This window comes from Rissa tridactyla, chromosome 9, assembly GCF_028500815.1.
Source record: "Rissa tridactyla isolate bRisTri1 chromosome 9, bRisTri1.patW.cur.20221130, whole genome shotgun sequence".
Taxonomy (NCBI): domain Eukaryota; kingdom Metazoa; phylum Chordata; class Aves; order Charadriiformes; family Laridae; genus Rissa; species Rissa tridactyla.
In genome coordinates, this window is record NC_071474.1 from 4,359,338 (window position 1) to 4,377,031 (window position 17,694).

Here is a 17,694-nt window from a genome sequence, read left to right on the forward strand (position 1 = left end):
GTTCTGAATTTATAGTTTTACAAAAATTTAAGATTTTACAAGAATGTAAGCATCCACTTATGGAAAAAGTCAGGAAAAATGTTAGTGCAGAGTACAAGTGAATACAGAGATTATATTTTTCCCCCCAACACGGCACAAAAACTCAGTTTGATTTATGAATTTAAACATTTAAATAAACAAATCAATTTACTTCATTTCCTCAATACACCCAGACTTCAAAAGCAAGTGACTATTCCCATGTACCAAATTAATTACCAAAAGGAAAGGCGCCTGCCTCGTTAACATTTCCCAGCTAGAGAACAAGCCAGGCTGTGAGGTTTCTCCTTCCACCATCTGTAGGTGCTGCCTGGCGGAGGCTAAAAGGCACAAATTACAGTTTGGAAGTTTGAGGCACTTTCCTAAACTAAGGCCCCTCGCTGGTAAAGAGAGATACTGTCTGCACAAGACATTAGCCTTAAGTTGACATGTTTTCGGTATTCCTGTGTATCTACTGAAACAACTGCTGGGGTCTGGCCTTCACAGTTGCTTGTGGTGGTGTCTGCTCTGTGACCATACGACATTTGTGCACAAAGAACATCGTCTCCAAGTGCAGACAAGCACAAGGGTGTCTGTCAACCTTCCATAACCTTGGCAGCCCTGTCCTAGCATCCTGGCACGTTGAATTCTTTTTCATTTCCTCATCTATACATACTGCATTTAGAAGAAAAGTAACAGTGGTCTAGAGGGGAAAAAAGAAAGAAAGGAAAGGAAAGGAAAGGAAAAAAAAAGGACATTGTGACCACACAGGTTTCAAAGACACTTGCCTGAAGGCTGGAAACACCGAATGCTCACACACATTGCTCAAGAGAAGCACTTGCTCTCCTGTACTCACATAGAGAGGGCAGAGTTCTCTGCTCGGTTGCCACCACACTCAAAAAGGGTGAGAGTCTGCATCTCGAAATTCAGACTAACTGTAAGTTCACAATACAATATAAATTGCAAGCGAGATTAGTCTGAACGCATCTGAACACACAAAGGTGCTAACACAAAACAAGAGGAATAAGCTTCCCAGTATGGACCTACTGTGACCATATCCTGATAACACACAGAGACAGATATCATACCAAAATATAATATACTAAATAAAAGGAATGGCAAGAAAGTGTGCAGAATACAGCTGCAAAGGTGGTCCAGTAACTTTAAGGATTTTTTAAAATTTAAAGTGAAGACTGAGGGTAGGAATACAAACAAACAAAAATAAAAATCCAACACATAAACTAATGCAGCCTGACTCTACAGAGAAATAAAATGTGAGAACTGCCTCTAGCATATAGAATAGGAACCTAGAAATAACAAGAGAAAGATTAAGGAAAGTTTAGTCCCTTAGTAGTGACAGCCTTCCTAGTCTTCTGTGAAAAGCAGAAGTTTCAGGACTCTGTCAAGTTGCACTAACCTGAGTTAAAGTAATTGCTGAAGCATCCATAGGTGGGCAGGAAAATGAAGTCAGTGACTGAATAGGTGGTTCCTAACCTCCACTACGATGAGAAGTCCAAAATATAGTAAAGAATCAGTACAACCCACAAAGTCATTAAAGACAAAGATACTATTTCAAAGTGATTGTCGCTGCTCCCAGGGTCTCTTTCTTTGCACTGCTCAGACTATTCTAGATTATTTCCTAGTGATAAATAAAGTGAGTAGCGTAAGCACGAGAATTAAGACGCAGAGGGATGATACATTCTGAGAGGCAGAATTAGGGAAAAAGATGGACATGAATAGAAAGGAGACAGCAGCAGCCAGGGCCATTTTCCACAAAAAAAAAAAGTTAAAAAAAAAAATTCATGTTATGCCTTCTCTCTTCTACACTGCATAGGGCATGCAAGTCAATCACTTCTGCCCCCCAAACTGAGGGGCAGGATACTGCCACTAGCTTGTTTAGTCTATGCTATTTCCAAATTTAACCAGACATGCCCCAACTTTTGTGTGTGCATATATATGCATTTTTAGACAAGTTGTTGTAATCCAAACCCAACAATGCACTCGCAACATAAGGATGCCCTTTACCTATGGTTTTAAGTAACTTTCTACACCTTCCCTCCTCCCAAGATTTCATCGCTTTTGACCACTAAAGGGAACCAAAAAAATACTAAGTCATGTAAGAGAAAATGTCTCAACAATAGGGGGAAAAAGCCTCTCAGTTGGGCAACTAAGCAACCCAAACAACTAACCTTCCAAAAGTAAACCCGGTAGCAAAACCTCACGATAAAAATATTCTAATTCCTATTAAGATTATGCAGTTGTAGCGAGCTAATAATACCAGTCTTCCCCTTGACTGGGGAAACAATTTTAACAAGAGCAAAACTTTGTCTGTTGCTATTCATTCAATGTTTTGCTGCCATCTCCTGGAAAGCTTTGGAACTTCACAAGGGCTTTTAGCAGAAGTCAGACGCGCATGATGCTGCACACAACTTCCATCCATTCAGTCCTTGTGTTAGTAGAAGTGACGCTACAAGGCTGATGTTGCCTTAAGAACTTGGGTTGTTGGGGTTTTTTTGTTTGCTTTTTATATGGCTTCGGTACTGGCATCATGGTGTAAAGTAACTCTCTGCCCCTGGGGCACAAGCAAGGTAGAAATGAATTTGGAATGATTCTTCTAGCTTCCCTTTCAGAATTTGCAAGGGGGGTAAAAAAAGTACCTGGTACAAGCATATTTAACTAGGAAGGGATGGAGGCAGCACAGCACTTGCCAGCATTTCTTTATCTTGCCTCCATTCTGACCACCATCAATTATAGTTATTTCTTCTCAAGCTTCCCATGAATTTGGGAATAGCAGAACCTAGAAATAGGAACAGCTGCATTTGGTCACTTCTAACATTCTTAAATATATGGCTTAACACTGTGGCATAAACCTTTAACTGCTTATCAAGGGTACCAATTTACTGCAATTAATCTCACCTGAAAGTTTGCAATACTGAATGATATTCAGATTATTTTATTTCATATTGAAGTTGGGCACCTAAACTAGTCATTTAAGCTCTACTGTTAATGAAACTCTTTTCTAGTACTGTAATCTATAGGATACATAGATTCCTCAACAAGAGTCTAATATTTTAGAGTTTCAATTTACAGCTCAGTGAAACAGTTTCCCTTCTTTCATGACACCTTCATTAGGTCACCGTATCATAGTCTAACTTGGGAAGCCAAGGAAGCAATGCTTCTGGCTTCATAAAGTACTTCTATTATTTCAAGCTTACTTCCCCCAACTAGAGCTTAATTCTGACCACAAGGTTTAGAAACATGGCTACATATAGCTTCTGTTTTGAATTTTCTAGGACAACATTGATACAAAAGACCTCCAGGAAAGCATTACTGTTCAGACACCGAAACACTTTATGAGCTGATTTAGGGGGATGAGCATTTGGCGTTCTCTAGTTTCTCCCGGATTCTGCATGACCCTACTGAAATTTAGATACCTTGCAGCCAAGACTAAAAATAAATAAATACGTCTGTTTGGCTGCTTCCTTCTGTTACTCTTCAATTTTTAGGAGCTTTAGTAAATCATTTATTCACTTTAACACAAGTAACCAGAAACCATCCTGCCCAATTAGTCTTGAGAAGATACTGCCAAGGGACAGCTAACTAGACACTTTCAAGACTTTAGCTGGTTGCAATGTTAACGGTGATGTTGGGGATTAATAAAACATAGTTCTTGTCCAGCGCTGGATTGTCTGTCTCATGTAATTTTGAAAGTAAAAAAGCAAAAAAAAAAACTACGCTAAAGGGGGAAAAAAAAGGTTGTTACACAAAAATCCAAGATTACTAAAAACTACACTCCCTATTTTTGTGTTGCTTTCCTGTTGATCTTTGTTTCTATGGACAGAAAGAGCTGGCTTCATAGAATCTTCACTTTATTAAAAGAAGACAAATACACTATGAAAGTAAAATTTACTGTTTTTCATGAAAACTAAGTCTATGCATGGTTCCGATCAACTTTCTGCATTTCATCACTTGCTAAAGAGTATTTATTATCTGAACCTACCACTTCTGCATCTAGTTGGTATTTCTGCTGGCTTCACCCTTTAGTCTGGACTGGGTTTTTTTATACATTTTCCCCATCTATCCGTGTCTCCTTGCTCAGCAGATAATAAAAAGCTTCCACCTATTTCACCACCTCCACTCAAATCAGCCATTCTGCATGCACAACTCTCTCTCATGGCTCTTTTCTTTGATGGTGAGCAATGATGGAAGAGAAATAAAAGAGCAAAAGCAGGAGGCGGCCAGGTCGCGACTCCCATAAGAAGCTACCTTTTATTTCCAGGTGAGTGACCAGATTCCTTCTCAGCCCCTATTAGCCAAACTCCATCCCCATCCCACTACCATTCGAGACTACCTCAGTAGTCTTCCAGCATCTCAGATCCGAGGCACAGCACTGTACCCTCAGCAACAGCCCAGTGCTGTTTTCTCATTCATGTACTACGAAAATATTTCCAGCTCTGCTTCATCATCTCTCTAGACAGCCACAACTATCACCACTTGCTTCCCACTAACATCTCTTCCCTCCAGAACTCCATCCACTCCCTCTGTAATCGGTTCAATAGTTTGTTTGCCATAAGATTCACACCAGAAAATTACTTATTCCTTCACCCCAGTATCATTTTGGTCCATAGGGATGAAGCTCCAACATCAAAATAATCCACTTCTTCAGGAGGAGGAAGGTGGAGACTGTGTGAAGAAAGGTATACACAAACTTCTCACTAATGAGGCAGGCATGATTAACTTGGCTTTTAAGAGTTAGCTCATTCGCTACTTAATAGCTCATTTGCGACATTATTATGTTTTAAATACTCATTATCTTTTACGCCTCTGTTTTGAGGGAAAACAAGGCAAGGCACAAAACAGTGCCAATTTTCTGAAGCAAGGCTCAGCTACAGGAAGGCTGCTGTAGATGACTAACCCTCACACTATTTGTTACTCAACTTTCGAGTCCTGGTGATTAAATGCTATACTGCTTCCAGAACAAGGATGTTTCATTACAGGCAGTTTTCACGAGGCATCAGATTCAGCTGGTACTTCATATAGGAAAGAGTAAGAACAAAAATAAAAAACAAACACTGCATCAGCAGCTACTTAATATCAAAACTTATATAATGAAAATACATTGGAATACATAAGGGTTGGTTGGTTTGTTTTTTTTTCAGATCATCTTCAAGTTTACAGAGCTAAACCCAACATATTTCAAGACTTAGAGCCTAAAAATTTTGAATTATGAAACTAAAGGCTTGAGATTATCCACATATATTACATTTAAAAAGTAGAATTTGAAGTTATTTATCAGTGCAATTTAGTAGCTTCTCCCCACCTTCCAATAAGGACATGAGGGTCTGCCAGTATGATATGGTTAGAATCTGCAGCAGGTGTATCAACTGCAGCCCAGTTGTTCAGGCTGTATTTCGCTATCCCTCTTAAGGAACATACCGCTAATTGTGGAAATACCACAACCTATTAATGGCATTCAATTTTAAGGATGATCCATACATCTGACAAATACGGCGATACACACAGGGGGCCCATATGGCCTCAGATACGTAAAGCATCAAAAAGGTAATTTCAGTTTCCTCAGGACTGGAAACATCTTAGTTCATAATTCATTTGTGATAAGAACAGCACCAAAACAGAGGATGCTATTCTTTTAAGAGCACTAATCAGAATGTGGAGAACATCTATTGATTCTTATTTTTCCTCTCCAGTAACACATTAAAAGATTAAGACTATCCATTTCTAAAACTTTAGGTGGCCTCGAAAGAATATACAGCAAAAAGAAATTCTGACTGTACCATTTGAGGGGTAATAATCATCACCCAAGCGAGTATACCACTTACATCAACAAAACTCAATCAGTTCTTGAAATACAGCTTCACTACGGATGGATGCAGGAGAAGTATAAACTCAACCGGACTAGCTGACACTAAAGTCCTTCCACAAAGACTACTGTTTCCATAAAGTTTAGCAGACTACGTTAAAGCCAGTACTGAAACTTAGTCTTTAATGGGACTTGTTAACTTGCTCAAGAATTATAAAACAAACTGCCCTAGGATTTCAACTCAAGGACCTGCCTTCCTCTAATAACACCATCTGACAGAGAATAAAAGCACTCACTATAAGCGAGTGCTGTGAGTGCATTTAATTTTATAATAAGCCCTTCTGCCCCATTTTCATAACGCTTATTCATTCTTTGAACAATTCCTAGGCAATTCAGAAAAAAAACCAACCACCCATCAAAAACCCCCCAAAAGTAGTAAGGTTTTAAGATATAAAGCTAATCTATTACCTCATTCACTGAGCATGCATCAGAAGGAAACAGAGATGAAGTACTACTCCAAAGAAAGAAAAAAATAATTTTAAAAAAATAATCAGAAGTAGTCTGTCTAACCAGCTGTCTAACCAGCGCTGGAAAGAACCACAATGGAAACTGGGATAGAAAGCTGTGAGATGGGTATTGAGATTTTTCTCTCTAGGCAACTCACCTCCATGTTCAAGAAAAACACGGACACATCTCTCTTTCCCTCTTGCTGCAGAGAAATGAAGCAAGGTCCAGCCATTGGCATCTCGACCATTTGGAGAATATCCTTGCTCCAGCATCTTGCGCACGGTGTGAACATCGCCAGCAGCAACTGCAGCCTGAATCTGCAACTCTTCCTGTAGCTCAGGGTTTCTCCGACAGTGATGGTGTAACATCCTAGCTGAATCTGGCTTTTACAGAAGCGTCATGAGGTCACACTAGTTACCTTGAATAAATATATACCATTAATAAATTAGGATTGGGACCAGGATCTAGAAAAAAATTCAATACTACTGGAGAAACTGGCTGCTCATGGCTTGGATGGGCGTACGCTTCGCTGGGTAAAAACCTGGCTGGACAGCCGGGCCCAAAGAGTTGTGGTGGATGAAGTTAAATCCAGCTGGTGGCCGGTCACAAGTGGTGTTCTCCAAGGCTCAGTAATGGGGCCTGTTCTCTTTAATATCTTTATCAATGATCTGGACAAGTGGATCGAGCGTACCCTCAATAAGTTTGCAGAAAACACCAGGTTGGATGGAAATGTTGACCTGCATGAGGGTAGGAAGGCTCTACAGAGGGATCCGGGCAGGCTGGATCGATGGGCCAAGGCCAATGGTCTGAGGTTCAACAAGACCAAGTGCCAGGTCCTGCACTTGGGTCACAACAACCTCATGGAACACTACAGGCTTGGGGAAGAGTGGCTGGAAAGCTGCCCACTGGAAAAGGACCTGGGGGTGTTGGTCAACAGCTGGCTGAATATGAGCCAGCAGCATGCCCGGGTGGCCAAGGAGGCCGATAGCATCCCGGCTTGTATCGGGAATAGTGTGTCCAGCAGGACTAGGGAAGTGATTCTACCTCTGTACTCAGCACTGGTGAGGCCCCACCTCAAATACTGTGTCCAGTTTTGGGCCCCTCACTACAGGAGGGACATCAAGATGCTGGAGCGTGTCCAGAGAAGGGCAATGGGGCTGGTGAGGGGTCTGGAGCACAAGTCTGGTGAGGAGCGGCTGAGGGAGCTGGGGGTGTTCAGCCTGGAGAAAAGGAGGCTGAGGGGAGACCTTCTCGCTCTCTACAGCTCCCTGAAAGGAGGGGGTAGCCGGCGGGGTTGGTCTCTTCTCCCAAGGAACAGGAGATAGGACAAGAGGAAATGGCCTCAGGTTGCGCCAGGGGAGGTTTAGGTTGGATATTGGGAAAAATTTTTTCACTGAAAGGGTTGTCAAGCATTGGAACAGGCTGCCCAGGGAAGCAGTTGACCCGCCATCCCTGGAGGTATTTAATAGACACGTAGATGTAGTGCTGAGGGACATGGTTTAGTGGTAACTTGGCAGTGCTAAGTTAATGGTTGGACTTTATGATCTTAAAGGTCTCTTCCAACCAAAATGACTTTATGATTCTAATGAAAAACAATGCTAAGATTTACTCTCTGTATGCAGAGCAAAGTCATCTTATACATAGGATAAAAAAAACCAAACGCTCTCACTGTTGCTAGCAAAATCACAGTACAGGGTTCACATCACTGAACTGCAAAAGAAAGGGACACTTACAAATTATAAATAGCAAACATTTTCTTCAGAAATGACAGGATCAAACAACAGTCCACAATTAAAGCATCTGAGCAATAAGCAAAATGAAAAATCTCCAGAACCCAACGTATTTTTAAAAATCACAACATGGTTAGTATCACTAACTCCAGAGATACTGGTTAAACAGATGATCTAAACTGTTGCATGAAACAGCACTGAATTGCTAGAGCAACTGAACTATGGTGGTGTTCTGTTTTTTTTTCCCTAGAAATATATCACTTTTAAGCTTCAGTGAAAATATTTTCATTTTACTAATATAATCTTTTCCTGTGACCTACTGCACATGAATATTAGTAACACTAATGCGCAAACTGAAAACTTTACTTTTCTTATTCCTTTTTCTCCCTTCCTTTTTTGTTTTTTAAATCAGAGTCTACTATCTGTATTTTGGCTCGTGGACTTCTTTATTAGTACTTAAAGACTGCAGAGAACCTCTACATTCCAAAAATCAAACACAAAGATGATAATATGTGAGACTGAAAACACGTAAGTGCAGTTAATATAGCCCTGTCAAATACCATCAGAAGATATACCAGAACAATTAAATTTATAATTACCTTGATACAGGTAATTTACAAGGATATGAAAGAGCTGGGCCAAAAGGCTATCTAAAATAGCCACTGTAAAAGAGACGAGATACAAGCACACATTGGGAAAGAAAGAAGTACTTTCTCCATGCGCTGTTTGTAAAGTACTCATCTGCAGTTCTACTTGCTACCTAGCTGGGGACAAGAAAAAAATACAGGTATTTAGGGATTCTTCCACAGTACACAAAGTCTGCTAAGCATTTACATTTTCACATACGTTGTGTATCATATCCCATTAACAGGCATTCCTAGAATGGAAAGGAATATCAGAAGAAAGAGAATAAAAGCAGGCTATTAGAAAGGCAATGCTCAACAATAGGAATCTCAGAAAATATTCAAAAACTGTTGCAGTGGATATTAACACAGAACTAGAAGATAAAAAGGAGAAAGAAAAATGTATTTAGACTTCTGTAAAGTTAATCAAGATTAAAGTACAAGGAAAAGTTCTAAAGACAAAAATGAATTTTAAACAAAACTCAAAATTTACAGCAACCTTGTTTTATTAGGATGTCAAGCCACATCACCACCTAAACCTTCTTTTACGTAAATATCATAAGGATTTCCAGATCCTCATGATTCATAGGTCATTCAAAAGACACTGCAATCAACTCCCTATATCCCACCGGGCGCTTGTTTTCCTGTAATCCAGATATACACACAGACAAAAGCCAAAACATCACTCATTGCCATCTTTCTAGGTAAAGGCATATTCGTTCTTCTATACCCTAGTTGTGCCCATTGCAAAGAAGTTATTTATCTGCTTCTTGGATAGATGTAAACTCAAAATTAACAGGTAGCTACAATGACCCTACTTACATTGCAAATATGGAAATTCCATACAGCAAATGCCTGTCTTTGACATTTATAAATGCTTCAATTTACCATGTATGGCAACAATCACTATTTCAGCATAGGGTTATGAAAGAAGACTTTTTAGCTCAATAGGTTATACGTGGCTTAAGTACTGGCTTTGTTTTGTTTTATAGTATGAACTCTATTATCTGACACTGGAAGAAAAGGGGATTTACAAACTGGCAACTGCTAACTCAATAGTTCAGCTTTTGCAGCATATTCCAAAATCAAACTTGGTTAATCTGATGACAATGGAAGTATTTCTATTGACTCTAATAAGCTTTTGCTAAGCTCTTTTCTAAACTCCAATTAGCACTTTGCAACACGCTCACCTATAAGACGGTGAACTTGACTTCGTTCTGGATCACACCACTAATAGTACTGTTAATGAAATTCCAACTACATGAACAAAGTCTTTCTTTGGAAAGCTGATAGTAGAAGCTGACTGATAGTAAGTATGAGCCGGGGGAAAATCCTTAAAAAAAATAAAATAAATAAATAAATAAAAAAAATCAGTGTGCCCCTTTAGCCCTACTTTCTGAATGTGTACAAAAACAAGATATGAAAACTTTTCTCTCAAACTGAGAATATTTAATCAAAAGTTAATATAAAAAAAACTTTCTACTGCCATTTTTACATTCCCTTCTTGTAAAGGGCTAATACTTGCAAGATCTGATGTGATCGTGAAAATCTGAAAATTAAGGTCAAACTAGTTGCTCAAAATGCTACAGGAAGACAGGATGATTAAACAGATGAAGAGAAATGGGATTTCTCATTTAACGGGACAGCAGTATCCCCCCTGCAAATAACTATGAAGACAGTTGGTTAAGAAAAAGCAAAGTGCTTTATATCACACTTTTCAGCTGGTGGGTATATTTGTAATGCAGCATTATAAAAAGTTGGCACTGGCCCCATATGTTGCATGTGACTAGCAGAGCATATTCAAATTAGCTAGTACTAAAGTACATAAGTACTAAAACATACAAAGCAAAAGACAAAAGTCAGGCATAAGCAGCTCCTTTTATCACTTGCACAGTTTCTGTAAATATCTACTCTTCTATCTCACCCCTACGGCAAGCAATGAAATTCAAATTACAAGAATACTGAACTGTAACAATAAAGGTTTCAGGATAGTTCCAGGTACACACCAGCTTTGAAAACATTTTCACTTCTGCTCCATAGATCATTTAAAATTCCTCTTCGCAAATCCCCATTTACAGCATCAATCTTTGGAGAAGGAAGGGAGGACTACTGGAAGTCATTAGCCATTTGGCATTTAATATTTAATGTTTTGCAACTGTAATCAATCTCATTCAGAACACAGTATGCATTTTGATAGCTACATATTGGCTTTCTCCATGCAAGTGAAAAAATGAAATGAAGCAGAGGGGAGGGAAAAAAGTACCTTTACATTCTCGGTTGTAGTGATTATATAGTGCCGTGAAAATGGAGGACAACAGCAGCTACTTAATTGATTTTGCAAGTACAATGGGATAAATACAATGTATTCCTGAATTACCTTGTTACTCTTTGATGGATGTGCCACTCTTCATTGTCTTCACTACTCATAATCACGTGTGCCCATGCATGTCAAAACCTGCTACCCCTTAAAACAAAAAATAAATAAAAATTTCTTAGTTGCAAAGAGTAAAAGTGAGAAGTTTACTTATTTTTGCTTTGTACCTGTGCTAGAATGCTACATTGTAATGCAGTAATGCCAGAAAAGGCCCTGAAGTGTGTTTTCTTTCATTATCAGACAGTCCTCCAGAGGTTGGGGTGGAGAGAGTTTGCTTCTGCCAGATGAGGAAAAGGCTACAGAGAGTATTTTATAACAAACAAGAGAAACGAGAGATGCAATTGTATTTCTGGAGTAAACCTTGAAGGAACAGTCTAAACTCTTCTCTAAGGACTACGCGTATCTGCTCCTGCCATGGAACAAGAACGGATGCAAAGGTTACAGTAGGTATTTCTGCCTGACTGCTCAATATCTCCCTGCAGGAGCCAGATGCCAGGAAAAAACTTCAGGATCCATTTAGTTCCTCCCAACCCATTTTTGTGGTGTTTTTGGTTTGGGTGTTGGTGTTTGGTTTTTTTTTTTTTTTTTTTTTTAACCTCCATCCCATCTCTGCTTCCCTATCTAAAGAATAAAACCTCACAACATAGAACATTGATTTCTGTGTCCTTCAACTGGGCTTCTGGCATCACCAGACAGTCATGTCTCCCTCACACAACAAGTCAGGCTAACACATGCTGCATTCCACAAACATAATACAAGCAATATCACCACCTCAAAAACCTCCCCTCTTTCCTTCATATATAAAAAACCGTCCTTTCAGTATCAAAGTTTGCTGAACTCCAGTTACAACCTCTATTCAGTTTCCTTCTTCAGACTAGCCCTCCTTATCCTCCTTCCTTGTGACCTGCAGTTAACAGGATCAGTCCCAACATCTGACCATTTCTCACAGAGCTCATACTAATCAATGTTATTTCATTAATTCTTTGTACACCTCTGTCTATCTGACCTTTCGTTCACTTTGGCTGCAAACTTCTTGTGACAGGACCCTTTTATCACGTGTGAGCGCTGCAATAATAAAATAAATAATAAAAGCATTAATTACTTCATCACATAGCAGATCACACAAAACCAACAGTGACTTGTTTCTCCTGCAAATGTGTTGCACCTGAACAATTATATGAACTGTGCAGCTTTTAGCTTGAGTTAAAATTTCTGTCACTTAATGCAACATAAAATCTTGCTTTCCTCATGATAGCTCAGAAGAGGAGGATGAAAAAAAGCTCTTTTCATCCCTCTTATGCACATTTTCCAAGAGCTTTGCTTCCCAAGATAAAACATACAAGGTCTGCAGATACGCTCACAGCCCTGCACAAAATTGCACTGCCATGACCTAATTTGATCACATTTCTAGCCTTGTTTCTTTGCATAGATGATCAGTCGTTAGTTCACCTTTTTTTTTTATTTTTGCATGATTTTCACTTTAAAACCCACACATTTTTTATTAGCTGATGCAAATTAGAATTGCACTGACTTCACAGACTACAGACAAGGTAACAGATTGCTCCACTAAAAAAGTAACAAGCTTTTTTCCCCCCAAAGGAAAATTAGCTGCATATGGCAAGAGTAAGATCTGCAACTTTAATAAAAAGAAGTCATATTCAGCGAAAGTAAAGCTCACTCACTCAATGACTTAACGAAGTTTGCTTAAAATACTAATAATTGTAGCAGAAGTAGCACACTAAATAAAAAAGCCAAACACTTCATTATCTATTGATAATGTCTCATGTTGTCAAAGAGATCTTAGACTTTTCTACATCAATGTGTCACTTCATTAAAGTCATTGCAAACACCATGTGGAAAATTAATTCCGACATATGTATATATTTACTTTAAAGAAAGTTCAAGGTTGGTTCTAAAAGCCAAACCTCATAATACAGTATTTTGCTCATTCAGATGAGCTAATAGATAGACCTGATTCCTGAACTGTAAGATTACACATCCAAGAGCAGAATAAGGACCGTGATTTACAGATGTTAGCCTAACCCTATACAACAAGGAAAGTGTACCATTACACACAGCATTTAATATCTAGCATAGACCTAATCAGCGTAGATCCTAGTTGCTGTAGTTGAACTATTACAAGACATTAAAATCAAATAAACAAAACCAAAATAAAAAGCCCTGTGGAATAAGGACAATCACATTAGCATGCATTATTCTCACAACCCACTTCTCCCACCCATTTCAAAACTCCAACAAGCTAAATGTGTTCTCACTCAAATGGCATTTTAAAAATGGTCAATATGTGTTTGACAAAGAAATGAAATGCGACTGTCGTCTTCATATGTTGCTCAGCTTCCTATTTCAGCAGCTCTTCAGAGAGGAGAGTCAGGCAAACAATCACTTTGTTATTTGTGTTCTCATATCACAATGGTAAAGTTTGCAAATAACATGTGAAATATTAAAATTTCACAGAGCCTTATAATCCTGAATACATTTTCTGCTAGATGTTCTGCGCTACATCCCAGACAGACATCAAGCGAGGTATCCAAGTGGCTGAGATGAAAATCACCAAGCAACACATGCGAATTGCTGGGTCTGAAAGCAATGAGTTAACAGCGCATGAATCCAAAACATTGCAGAGGAACTGCTACTTCAAAGGAAAGAAGCCTTCACTCTTCATAAGTGGTCATTAGAAGTTACACATTTTTCGTCAGAGCTTCTGTAATGCCACCTTATAGCTTGGACGTACTAAATTTAAAATAACTAAGAGAGTTAATCTAAAAGTCCTCCAACTTCAGGTGTTTATAGCACTGCATGATGCTGACTGGTGGTGTTATATACTAATAAGCAGCTGTTGTGTTGTTACATTCTGCAGGTGGCTGAAACTGAAGTACAGAGGTATCATTTTACCATTATCCATTTCACAGAGAGATAGTAAGGGCTGACTTTTGGGCCTGGTGGAGAATTAGTGAAATCACCCAGCTCAAGCTGGAGAGCAAAAGAAGAGACCTCACCTTCAGCAAGCACTGGTAACGCGTCAGCTATTAACCATCCTCAAAATTCCCACCTGTGCGCTGGCAACCTTAGGCACAAGCAAAGTCCAGTGAAGAAAATACTGCAAATCCTTCCAAATCAAGGACCTCAATGCTAGTGCTAAAGCAAGGCCTTACGGATCTCTTTCAGTAGAGAGTGCCGCATCAGGTTCGCACAGCCTCAACTCTCCTCCCTCAACATGTGCGCTGACAACCTGCAGGGAGCTTGTGCTCTGCAGCATGCTTGGAGATCCTCTTGTACCAAGCATAAAACACAATCTCTCTTCTGACTTACAGAGCTGCTGTTTCTAAGTTTTAACCAGTAAAAGTCGAATGAAAGCTCAGCCTTAGAAGTAAGTAATAATTCATAGCAAGTGTTAATGCATGAGATTTATGTATTTTAACACGACTCGATGTCACTAAAGAATCCAAACACCAATATCTCATAGAATGACAGAAGCAGAAAGCAATGGATAGTTCAAACCACATTAAAACAGCTACTTCAGTCGTAGCTCGTAGCACAGCTGATCAACAAAACGAGTGCCACTTACGGAGTTTAATTCATTCAACAATCTCTGGAAGACTTGTATTTGCTCTGTATTTCTTTTTAATATAGCCTAAAAGAATCCAAGTGGACAAAATTCATTGGATGACTTCAGTGGATAAAGCAAGTTTTTCACTGCGATAGTATCATTCTGTAAGCAAATGCTGGACAATGAAAAACAACCTCTCAGACAGAACGTTTCCTTTAAGGATTTAGAATTCACAACAAGGCAAAAAAAACCCCAAATGAGTATATAGCCTGAAGATTAAAAAAAAAAATGGATGTGAAACTTTATCTAAGGGGCTAGCTATACTTGCAATATGCTGCATTTCTTCCAGAGATCAAGAGCAGGACTTCAGCGTATCATTTATCTCTCTTCCTTGTTTTGACCATGTGCAAATTTCTGCCAGAAGCTAATTCCCTGATTCCTGCGAACTCAATTCCAGTCTCTGTATCTGAATCAAACTTTGCTGCACTGGCATTTCACATTAGGAAAGAGTTTCACAAATCTAATGAAAATTTACATTTCCTTCCGTTAATAAATCCCAAAGATCTTATGACTTATCAGCACCAAGAGGTGTCCTGTTTGTAGCTACATTAACGCAAGCCCTGATGTTAGATGCACCGGATGGGTTGTAAAGAAAGTGTTGTAATAAACCAACTTTGGATGACACAAGTGTGTCATAACTGTACTGGTAAATTTGTACAAATGTGCATCCGTCTCACCTATTAGCATAAAAATCCCTCCTGCAATCACACTGGGCATGTTCCACTATTACTCGTGGCTTTGCAGTATGCCATCAAAATAACATGGAATATTTCTTCCCTGTACTTCCAAAATGCATCTCAGAATTTGTTGCACTTGGGTTACTGGGGGATTTCCTATTTAATCCTTGATGCATAGCAGACACTTTTTATCATACGCGAAAGACACCTATATTAGAAAAATGATCCACCCGTGACAAGACTGTTGGCAACAGGTACTGCTCTTTCCCCTGCAACTAATGCTAAAAAGTAATTTATTGCTGACAATAAAAAACATTCTGATGCAGTCAATGACATCTCTGATAACATGACAAAGACCAGAGGGACCTACACAGAGGATATATTTGCCAAAATAACATAAACTCATCTACATTTTTAAAAGATTAGAATGGATTCAAGACAGACTTTGCATTAAAAGAATGTGCAGAAACTCCATTATTTGGAGCACACAAACAGTAGGATGCAGAAAAAGGCAAACTGACATCATTCACCGCCCCACTCTCTCTCCTTCTAGAACGCATCTCTTCATCTTACCACGTAAAACAAGCAATTCTCCCTACGAACTGCTCTCCCCCTGAAACCAAACCTTCCTCCTACCAGCAGGATTCAGTTTTGATGACTCCTTTAATTTTTTCCCTTAAGCACCTAACAGCATTATCTCCTTCTGTGATCTCAACCCAAAAAGTACGTACTTGAAAACAAACACCATCCAATGAAATGAATTTCAATTTTTGCAGCTCCGTTATAATACAAACACCCACACAAAAGTTAGGTACGACTAAACTAATACAATGCAATTACCATGACCTACTCAAATATAGATTTTAGAATAAGAACAGAAATAAATCCAGTGTTGCACCCTTAAATTTCTGAAAAGGCTTTAATAAAAGACCCTTTTAACTACTGGGGGTGAAGTAACTTTAAGTGACCTTCCTGAGATGAGGAGGCACAAAACACCATTAAGTAGCAATTCATAATCAAAATAATGTTTGCAGATTAAATTTAGAAAATGACAAATCATTACAAGAAGAGGAACCATACTTCAAATGGGCTTCAGAGCTTTCAAACTTTTAAAGCTCGATAGCAAGTAGGTTTTAAGAGAACAAAGAAATCTAATGCTACCTATTCAAATCCATCAAAAACACAAGAGGCCTTGGTCGCATCCAAACCACATGTCTAGGATGATTCTGAGAGTCTACATGAATTATCACCTTTCTGGGGTTTTTTTGAGTGCCGTTTTCTCTCTTCAGTCTTACTTTGTTCTTTGGAGCTACAATTTTTAATTCTCCTTTAAGGCAGCTTAAACCTGAAAAATAAAAGTAGAACTGAGCCACACACTGTTATAAAAGAGAGTAATGGAGAACAAAAATGGTTAATACCAAAGCAATAGTGGGTCAAAATAGGAAGAGCCTTCAAAAATTAGGAAGGAAAGGGTTATTTACCTAAATCGGGATCTTAACTGGCAAAGAAGGGTGCTCTCTCAGGATACTAAAGAGTTTGGGAGGGCAATAACGGCAGGACCGCTGCCCTGTCAAGGCAGCTCCTGAGGGAACTGAAGTAAAAGATAAGTACCAAAGGATGGGACAGGAAGTAACCCAGAAAGCAGAGCTGCTGGGAAATCAAAATCACTCCCTTGCAGGAGTTCGTGCTTCACGGACCGTCAAGCGCTGACACACACACACCCCCCGACACACACACCACACAACAGCCGGCCGAGCCCCGGCGCAGAGTTTCCAGGCCCGGCGGCGGGGAAGCCAAGCCCGGGCGCCGCCGGGGGTCGGGGACGCGCTCCGGAGGGGCCCCAGGGTCCTCACCCACCGCCCGGGGAGCCCCCGACTCCGCCGGCAGCGGGCCCGGCGCCGGCCGGGGTGGCCCGGAGCCCGCCCCCCGCCGGCTCTGGGGGAAGGAAAGCCGAGCCGGCGGGGGGGGGGGGGGGCAGCACCCCCTCCCGATGGGGGGGAGCCCCCTCGCAGCCCGCCGAGGGGGAGCGGGACGGAGCAGGCCGGCGGCGAGCCGGGCCAGGGGGGCCGACGGGCAGCGGCGAGGGGAGGCCCCGCGGCGGGCCATGGGGTCGCGCCTCCCCCCGCCCTCCCCTTCCCGTGAGGGAGCCCGGGGGCAGACGGGGCTCCGCGGCCGTTACCTGTCTGCCGCCGGCGGGGGGGCGTGTGGGGGTTCCCGGCGCTCACCCATGCGCTGCCGCCCCCCGCGCTGGCGGCGGCGGCAGGGCGGGGGGAGCGGCGGGGCCGGCGGCGGGAGGGGGCCGGGCCGTGTGGGGACACT

General features: G+C 40.6%; 1 protein-coding gene across 6 annotated transcripts in view; it reads right to left on the bottom strand.

Annotated features, from left to right (window-relative positions):
* ASB7 (ankyrin repeat and SOCS box containing 7) overlaps positions 1 to 17,689 on the bottom strand; it is a 31,617-nt gene extending 13,928 nt beyond the window's left edge. For 2 of the 6 annotated variants that reach the window (XR_008468439.1, XM_054214388.1), the window contains exons 1-4: positions 17,555 to 17,689; positions 16,626 to 16,720; positions 11,074 to 11,160; positions 6,501 to 6,761 (exon numbers count right to left, since the gene is read on the bottom strand). Coding sequence is in view for 5 of the 6 variants with exons in the window: in XM_054214388.1 (XP_054070363.1) it covers positions 6,501 to 6,711 (211 nt within the window). In the remaining variant the exon portion in view is untranslated. Of the gene's footprint in view, positions 1 to 6,500; positions 6,762 to 11,073; positions 11,161 to 12,076; positions 12,136 to 16,536; positions 16,721 to 16,856; positions 17,060 to 17,554 lie in introns of those variants that run through there. The other 4 variants (XM_054214386.1, XM_054214383.1, XM_054214385.1 and 1 more) reach the window with 4 other exon arrangements.
* Between the last annotated feature and the right edge of the window lie 5 nt (positions 17,690 to 17,694).